At 36.7% G+C, this 9,732-nt stretch overlaps 1 protein-coding gene across 1 annotated transcript; it reads left to right on the top strand.

Moving 5' to 3' along the window:
• Positions 1–2,814: 2,814 nt before the first annotated feature.
• On the top strand, positions 2,815–8,939 carry ovol1a (ovo-like zinc finger 1a). Its single transcript, XM_027134531.2, has 4 exons — positions 2,815–3,443; positions 6,795–7,033; positions 7,316–7,607; positions 7,833–8,939. The coding sequence occupies exons 1-4, from the start codon at positions 3,344–3,346 to the stop codon at positions 8,171–8,173; spliced, it is 972 nt and encodes a 323-aa protein (XP_026990332.2). The 5' UTR covers positions 2,815–3,343; the 3' UTR covers positions 8,174–8,939.
• The last annotated feature ends 793 nt before the right edge of the window (positions 8,940–9,732 follow it).

The following is a 9,732-nucleotide window of genomic DNA, read 5'->3' as shown; positions in this document are numbered from 1 at the left end:
AACACCAGCAGATGACATGGCACCCCAAACCATCAGTGACTGTGGAAACTTTACACTGGACCTCAAGTAACGTGGATTGTGTGCCTTTCCTCTCTTCCTCCAGACTCTGGGACCCTGATTTCCAAAGCAGTCCAGTCCTTTAAGACTCTTCTGATGCTGTCTGTGCATCTTCATGCTTCCTGCTGCTGACCAACTTTATGGAGATGCAGATTTCATTTTCCAACAGGACTTGGCACTTGTAAACATTTATTTACACAGAAAATGATAACGCTACCCAACAAAGCCCATACCACCAATGAGTACTTTCTCCATGGCACCAAATTAAGTTTTATAGTTTATTATTATATTTTTTTTGTAAGAAAAATTATTCCTAATAATATTGCATCACTGTATAAGTAAGATCAGCTTCACTGAAGTGCTGCACATAAAAATACTGAATATTAGAGTAAAGCTAACCAATAAATTAGTAAAGTGTACCAGCATTACTACAACTTCTCAGATTTAAAATGTATTTTAACATCAATCATGATAAGGTTAGTCAAGATTCCTTTAGATAATGCATTAGAGGTGTGACACCTAGCTGTAATTAACCATGCATCTCTGTACGGTGTTTAAAAGTTTATGAGAAATGCAATAACAGTGGCAGATGCAGATACACTGCATTCCTTTGCCTATTAATACAGTTAAGAATGTGGGTAGCCATCAAAAACTAGAACTAGAACTAGAACACCTTATGAGGTATAAATCTGTAATGTGATTGAAAATCTTTGGCTCTTTTTCATTACTTAAAGAAAAATGGAGTAAAACAGGCCTTGGGGGATGGAAGGTACAGTTAGCAAGAAAGGGGGCAACAGGTCACCATTCAGGTTATTCTTGATCAGACTTACAGTACATTAACTTTAATAGATCATAAAGCATTTTTATAAACCAGTGGTATCAGTTCAATGATACATTCAAGGAAGTAAAAAAGAAAAGCAAAGACTGCATCAAGTAGACTATGTGCTTGTGTAAGTGAGTGTAAATAAGATGAATCTTGTTATATAATTCTCAACACTTGTAATTAGTTCCTTTGTAATAGAGAGCACACCTTTGAGGACTTTGGGTTTAAGCTGTCCTCTGTCTGCATAACGGATGCACAAGAAGTAAATGACACTGAACTGTACATTGAACTGTACACCATTTGTTCTCTCATATTGTCTTCCAACTACGGAATACAGGACACTGTTCGGGCTCAAACAATTCACCACATCTGTTTCAAACACTGCACCTTATTAAACATCAGTACTTCTTTACTACAGTCCTTTTATATCACATCACAATCTAACATTAAACCTATTTAAACACCACAGGTTTTCAACTTTTTCAATATTTTCTTCTTATGCTTATCCACAATTATATGGATACAAGGTGATGATACATTCAAAAGTATACCAAAACATCAAAGCGATTTACAGGTGAAGCATTTTACATAAATCCTAAAATAGGCTACAAAAAATAAACTTAAATGAATGCAGTGATAGAGGAAAATAGACAAGAATCATTAAAACCAATACACCACCATCCCCACCCCCACCCCCACATACACACAGGCTCACAAAACAGTTAAGACTGAGTTTCCAGCAACTAACTGAACTCAAGAGCTATAATAGAGGGAACAAGGGAAAGAGGATGAGGAGGAAGAAAATGAGGTTAATGTGCTGCCTCAACCGCTCGGACAGCCCAGGTAACATACCACTCATTCTACACACCTACACACTCCCTCTTTCTTCGTCAATCCACATCTCACTTGTTATTCTCATTACATTTACATTTACAGCATTTGGCAGATGCCCTTATCCAGAGCGACGTACATAAGTGCTTAAATCTCTAAAATTGAATTAATGCTGGTTCACTAGGTTACATACTTAAGATACCATGAGTTTAAAACATTTGTTCAAAGTTACAATGAAAATCTTACTTGCTATCTCACTCATAATATGTACATTTTTAAATAAATATGCATTGAACATTTTATATATATATATATATATATATATATATATATATATATATATATATATATATATATATATACATATATTACTTGAGATAGCAAGTAAGATTTGTAATATATATATATGTATATATATATATATATATATATATATATATATATATATATATATATATACATATATATTACTTGAGATAGCAAGTAAGATTTGTAATATATATATATATATATATATATATATATATATATATATATATATATATATATATATATATATGCACTTACCACTGATAAAGAATCAGAAAGATATACAAAATATGGCTCCGGAAAACGTTCGATTTGAGATGGTGGAGGTTTCGAGGGGTAACAAGTCTACTGATGAATAATATATGTCTGATGGAGTCATCTGTAATCTTAGTTAGACATGGTTTTCTTCTAAGAGAATGAATTAGTGATGGGTAGGGTCATTCAGTCAAATCAGTTTAACATATTTTTCAACAAAGACAACTGGTGAGGTCTTATGATGATGATGATGATGATGATGATGATGATGATGATGATCTGACTGCCCATCACTAAAACTATGAACATCATCATAATCAAGTTCATATGTTAAACAATGGCCTGCGTTTAAAAGTTATAAACGTTCAAAACCTAGTTTAGTTTTTCAGTTTAGCTTTTACGCTCCAAAGCTTTACTCCAGTAGTACTAGGCCTATTGCATTTAGTTGCTCCTGCCTTGTGTGTGTGTGTGCGCGCGCGCGTGTGTGTGTGGGGTGGGGGAAGAAACCGGTTGAACAGGTAGAGCGTAGAGGTTGGGTCGGGTTTGTTGTCACCGTTATTTCCAGGCGCATGCGCGCTGCCACCTGTTTCCTCATGAATGTGTACCTGCGCTTCAATCAACCTTTGAAATTCGTTGTGCTGTGACTCAAGTGAGCGGATCGAAACATTTCCTCCATCGGTCTGCTTTGGCGGAGCTATCAAGCAGGCGTGTGGACGACCAATATACGCTCGTTTTGTTACAGGAACAAGCTTCCTGCGTGGAAGTTACGGAAGAGAAGGTAGGGCGCGCAAAAGTGGATTAATGGTGGGAGACGCCACAGGAACCTGTAGCCTATAGGTACAAAAGTTTGTAGAAACCGTGAGGAGGGAGGAGAAGGAAACCAAATCGTCTGAGTCTCCGTTAAAATCGGCTACTCAACGAACACATTCCACTAGCAAATATTTCATTAGCTGTGTTACCTGTGTGGTTCAATTTAGTGGTAGTTACGTAGTATAGAGACTACAATACTGTAGCAACCACAACAGTGTCGTGGACAGAGATAGCGGAGATCCACCTGGAGAACTCAGCATGCCACGAGCATTCCTGGTGAAAAAGCCCAGTGTTTCACCCGGCAAGAGAAGCTGGAGTGATCTACCTGACCACAAGCGAGGAGACATTTACATACCAGGTGAGGGGACACACTCATTATGTTGCACACCATTTAACCTGAGCCTTAAAACGCAGGCCGAATAACGGTTAACGGAAACCATACAATTTATATTTAACACTTTTAGTCATGACTTCAAAATTGTAATGTTTTGTTTCCAAGCATTTACAAAGCTATTCGTTACTTAAAATTATATCCCATAATGATAATTTTTTCCATCTTATTTTAAGCTTCTGCTCTGAAGCAATGTTTCACACTCTGACTTTATTTTAAAGCATTTCATTCATCAAATTTAACACGTTTTGCTGTTTTGTGTGTGTGTGTGTGTGTGTGTGTGTGTGTGTGTGTGTGTGTGTGTGTGTGTGTGTGTGTGCTCGCCCTAAAAACAACCAAGAAGCCGTTTAGCTGACCTTCAGCCCCAGCTGCCTTCCTTATAGGCGACTCAGTAAAACCCATTGCAACACATTGCGTTGCGCACATTTCAGTCTCGCCAGAACGTACCATTTGGAAAAGCTCTTAAATCCACGTTAATTTCGGAGATAAGACAGTATCGGGGGTGGAGTGGATTCTAAATAAACGGCGTTTAACCCACCTACATGTTTCGAAGGCCATGACAAACTGATTCATGTGTGATCTTGACAACGGTTTAGAAAAGCAGGCAGAAATTTTGGGTATCAGATGACCTGCTGATTCATATAACGGAATAACTGAAATACAACCCTGTCTTTGTGAGCCCCTTCACCATGTCCATTCTCTACATCCAAACAAGCTATTGGGATAATAACTGACCAGTCCATGATGGAGTTATACTCGCAGTTACAAACTAATTTCCGAACAGGATGTATAGGGACATAACCTCTGATAAGCATTTTTTTTTCACTTGCCTGTAAACCTAAAATGTATTTAGTGACTGAATAATTTAGCCTTTCAACTTTACATACATAAACCAAAATATTTTTCTTTAAACACTTAACATTAATTTAAACATTCACCATTTCATGTTGAGGAAAAATGTTTGTACAGATTTACTGTAACACTAACATCGTCGTGTGGCATGTAGTTAATGTTGTTCAACTTGTTTTTGTTATGAACCTAATTGCCATAGCAAACTATTTTCTACTTTCATTTCATGTTGAATGCAAAGTCCCTTCCCTTGACAAATGAATTTTTGAGGCTACTGAAAATATGTCAGAAGCCAGTGGTGACAACTGAATTAATCTTCATTTCTAAACACTGTTTTTCCTAAATAAATAAATTAAATTAAATTAATAAATAAAAAGCTAATAATAGGGAACCATTTCTTTTTCTATTATTAAATTGAATTTGGAAAGACGGTGTTTCTAATGAACCTATATTATATTCGTTCGGTTAGACAATTATCTGGTATGTTTATCCTACCAGTGGCTTTGTGGTGCACAGCTGAGTTAATGAACAGCGAAGGAAATAACGGAATGGCCACGGAGTCGCTTCTGTTTCTCTCTACACCCTTAGCAAACATGGCCCAAAGTAAACTGGCTTTCAGTGGGCTAGGCCTGCTCTCCACCTTTCCCTCACTGATAGCCGCTCTAATATACTGTTTTATTTACCGATACAGCATGCAAACTCTATACCGAGCTTTAAATGAACTGATATATATAAATTTTAGTTTTTTTTTACTTTCTTTCCGATTTGCACAGATTCCACACTCGTTTTTCACCACGAGAGCGTGATTTCGTGAGTTGTGACGTCACCAAAAGCGGTGTCACCGCTGCGAGATAAGACATGAAAAGTGGATTTGGATTGGCGCGTAGTGCAGCACAATAAACCGGGCCAGTAGTTGTGCACAGTCATTATGCTCCTTTTCCCTTTTGTTATTTACCCGTATCGGTTTCAATTAGTTTCCTCAAATGCGGAGCCGTCTTAGGAAATAGTCTAATGAAAAAAGAAAGATGAATATTATCGAAAATGAATTGGATAGTAAAAATAAACAAGGCCATAAATTGTACGTTAATAATGGCGCATAAAACGGACACTGCTATATTTACTGCTAGTGGTATGGTAACAAAAACAAATCTGTGCGTCAAATTTTAAACAAATTTTCTCTTGTTTTATCTGGATTTTATAATAATAATAATAATAATAATAATAATAATAATAATAATAATACTATTATTATTATTATTATAACATTGTTGATTCTGAATGTCAGTTAGAATTTTTTATTAATTTAAAGCTAGTAAAAAATTCAATAGACAAAAAGGTGTTTGGTTGGAGGAAATCATTTATTAAAAAACAGTTAGCCAGTTTATGACACATACATTTAGCATTCATATTATATTAAGCATATTTATTTATTTATTTGTTTGTTTGTTTATTGTCAATTGGGCAAGTCACTGCACATTTCCCTGCTTAAAGTACAAAAGCGCTAGTGTAATGTCAGTGTAATATTAACTGATGTTAAGATAATTTTTTTATGACGCCACTAATCAAGATTGTAATAGAATTAAACATGAACATTATAATAGAAGAGAACATGATACATTAAAGGGGTTCTGTTTGCAGCCCATGCTTTGTGTATGTATGTTTGTATAAAGTGAGATGATAAGCCTGTGTCTCTAGCTTGGCCAGTCAGACTGGTAATGCTGTAACAGGAGTGGCTGACTTCAGAACAGGACAATACAGTTGCACACACACCTGCCTCCCACCCAGCCATGCACACACACACACACACCCACACCCCTTCCCTTAAGGCACAACTGTCCCTAGTTTTGAGAGCCACACAAAACATCCAGTTTCAAATAATACAGATGGTTTGGCATGGTTAAAGAAATTATCTAAGAAGTGTTAGAGTTCTTAACACATTAGGCACCTGACCATCACACCTGTATGTGAATTTTGAACATTTAATTCCAGATTAGTCTAACTTTGCTGTTAAGGTAACCACTTCTGTTCTGGGAAGGCTTGCCACTGGATTTTGAAGTGTGGCTGAAAGGGCAAATCCCCTTGTCACTAATGACTAACAAGAAGGTCTGGGACACTGTCTGCATTCCAGTTTATCCCAAAGGTGTTTAGTGGTTAGGGCTCTTTATACAGGCCAGTTGAGTTCCTCTACTTCAGCCCTGGCAAACCATGTCTTAATGGAGTCAGCTTTGTTCACATCGGCATTATAATATTAGATCAGGTTTGGACCACTTAGATGCAGTGAATCTTAAGGCTACAGCATACAAAGACAATAGTGTTCCCCTGCAATAGTGTTGTTCCAACTTTGTGATGCCAGGTTAGGGAGGTCCCACATGTGGGTGTGATGGTCAGGTGTTCACATACTTTTGAATGCCATATAATGTAATATGACAACCATTAACACACACATTTCCTCCATGATTTCCCCTTCAGTCTCGGTGTCCCCTCAAGCTCTATGGGAGGAGTCAGAGGCAAGTACAGCTGAAGTGGCCCTGTGCCTGTCCACTCATAAAGAACACAACAGATGTACACGGAAATACTTGCAAGAGCCCTATACAGTGGTTTCTACAGCTGAACTGCCCTCCTCTACCGCTCTGGGACAGCAGCCCAGTCCTGAAACAGAGCGCATACGAAGTGCACAAAGCAACACATATGTCCGCTCCAAGATCAAGGTGAGGCTCTCTCTAAAACGTGCCTTTCATTAAGTTCCTATTTTAGTATCTGGCTAAAACTGGTTTGGCTTGCATGGTTTCAGTGTTAGTTTCCCACCTATTCTGATTCAGAAATTAAGTCTGGTATGTGGCATCATACCAGTAATTTATGTGCAGGCTGATTTATATATTACTGAGAAACCCAAGGAATCTTTTTAGATTTTAGTTAACTTAATCACAAATCATGTTGAATAAATTGTGACTCTTCCATCCATTCCCCCCCCCCATATTTTATATTCTCAGGTGACTACAGGTGAACTCCCCATTGACTCTCCACTTAATATTCTGAACACAAATGCTGATCCTCCTGCCACTGTAGCAAACCCATGTCCCACAAAAAGTTGTGGGACATCTTCTGCACCTACCGTAGGGGGAACCTATATATGTCAAGTGTGCCAGAAAGTGTTTCAGTATCAACGCATGCTCAACAGACACCTAAAGTGTCACAGTGAACAGAAACGGCATCTGTGCAGCTTCTGCGGCAAGGGTTTTAATGACACCTTCGATCTCAAGAGGCATGTGCGCACACATACTGGTATGTGAGCATAACGTATTTTCTTGGTCAAATTACTCTTTGACAAAAAGAGATTGACAAAACAGGGATCAGATTTATTTACCTGAGTGGGTAATATTTTATATAAATATACAGTTACAGTTTCAGTTTGCCTCAAGTTCTACTGCCAGGCATTAAGCCAAAACTTTGTGACAACACACTACACACAGACTCTTAAATATATACTTTTCTTTTGTCATATCCCAGGTGTTCGTCCATATAAATGTAATTTGTGTGAGAAGGCCTTTACCCAGCGTTGCTCTTTGGAATCTCACATGAAGAAAATCCATGGTGTGACACAGCAGTATGCCTACAAGGAACGGCGCACTAAGCTATATGTCTGCGAGGAATGTGGCCACACTGCTTCCACCCAGGACACATTGTTACGCCATATTCATAATCAACATCCAAACAGTGCCTTCTTGCGGGCCAAGGGGGCACGTAGACCTTCGGGGGCAGCAGGTTTGGTTGCACGGGAGGAAAACTCCCTGCCTGGTTCTCCTTTATCTCTGAACAGTGATGATACAACAGGTTCAGGAGGACGATAGAAAGAGTTGAGGTTAATTGAGACAAAAAATAACATTGTTTAAAAAAATAATGTCACATCTGAATAAGTGAAAAAGAGTGAAAAACATTGACAGACTAGATGAAATGATGAATGAGATTTACGCAGCAATCATAGTGAGATTGAGTTTACACATCCACTATAGAAGAGGGCTGGTTCTTTGCTTTGAAATCAATAAACAGCTAAATATGGACTATGCACTAGTTTAGTTTACATCAAAGCTTATTTTGAAAAACTTTAAAAAGTACACACTATTATGTAAATAATACTCCATTTGCTCAGGGGAGAAACAATAAAGAATTCTAAATATTGTTATATTAAAAATGTTATATATTATGTTCTTTTTTGTTGCAAGATTTATTGAAGAGGGGATGGTGTTCAGTAATTATTGATGTTTGTAATATATACTGTCAAATGTGTGATGAAATGTGTATTTATCAAGGTGGGTGTAATGTTCTCTTGACAGAGTTAAGATCAGTTATTCCAGATTATACAATAATAAGATAAATATTTGTACATAATATAAAAATAGATTCACATTTTCATATTCTTTAATATCCTCAAGAGTAAGATATGAGATCACTACAATTACTGTCTGATATTCTAACAGTACTAATTCTGATTTATCTTCAGGCCTAATTGTTTAACTGATGGTACTGATGTACTGTATGGAATTTTACTTCATAACCTTTTTACATTGAATGTGCTTTCTATATAAAATGCAATAAACTTTTATTTTATATTACAAATAGTGAGCAAGTGAAGTGAGTGAATGTCTGGGCTGAAATTAGTTTTGAACAGGAGTGTTTGTGTGTGTGTGTGTGTGTGTGTGTGTGTGAGAGAGAGAGAGTGAGTGGGTGGGCACTATGTGAGCATACAGCGGATTCCAGGTCCGTGTTTGGTCTTGTTGCTGGAATTCACTAGAAGCCTTATTACAGGGTTTCTAGGTGTTAACGGTTCAGGAGCATTATGTTCTTGTTCTGTGTCCGTTATGTTGCTTAAAATAGTTACTTTTTGGTAAGCTGTTGTAGATTAATTCTGTTTAATACTAAATAATAAAAAATATATATTTAAGTTTAAAAATACTAGAACGTAATGCTTATCTAATGTTTATCCTAAGCCATATGCTGATCTACACTTACTGCATCTCTTTATACAGATGTTACCCTATGATATTTTTTATACATATGTTACCCTATGATACCTTTTTATACAGATGTTACCCTATGATACCTTTTTATACAGATGTTACCCTGTGGTGCCCAGACACATGAAATACATGATTTAAAACGAGCACATAAATAACCAAGCTCACTAATTCCACAATATAAGACAAGAAAAGTTCAATATTAAATATGCACTAATTGAAAAAAAAATAATAAAATACATAATTAACAAAGATTATTCCCTATTAAATAGTGTTAATACTAATTTGCTACACACTAATAGTATCAAAAATCACAATACGTTATATTTTATAATCGTCTAAAGATTACTGCTATTTTTACTTTGCCATAAAAACACTTGTACAAAAGGCAAAGT

The sequence above is a fragment of the Tachysurus fulvidraco genome, chromosome 1 (genome assembly GCF_022655615.1).
Source record: "Tachysurus fulvidraco isolate hzauxx_2018 chromosome 1, HZAU_PFXX_2.0, whole genome shotgun sequence".
In the NCBI taxonomy this organism is placed as follows: Eukaryota; Metazoa; Chordata; class Actinopteri; order Siluriformes; family Bagridae; genus Tachysurus; species Tachysurus fulvidraco.
The sequence above is the reverse complement of the archived record's forward strand: the minus strand, read 5'-3'. Positions and strand labels throughout refer to the sequence as shown.

Excerpts from the sequence above, each read along its gene's own strand:
- ovol1a (XM_027134531.2), top strand. The coding sequence starts at position 3,344 with ATGCCACGAGCATTCCTGGTGAAAAAGCCCAGTGTTTCACCCGGCAAG. Across the intron at positions 7,034-7,315 it reads ATGTCCGCTCCAAGATCAAG|GTGACTACAGGTGAACTCCC; the intron begins GTGAGGCTCTCT and ends TTATATTCTCAG. Across the intron at positions 7,608-7,832 it reads GCATGTGCGCACACATACTG|GTGTTCGTCCATATAAATGT; the intron begins GTATGTGAGCAT and ends GTCATATCCCAG.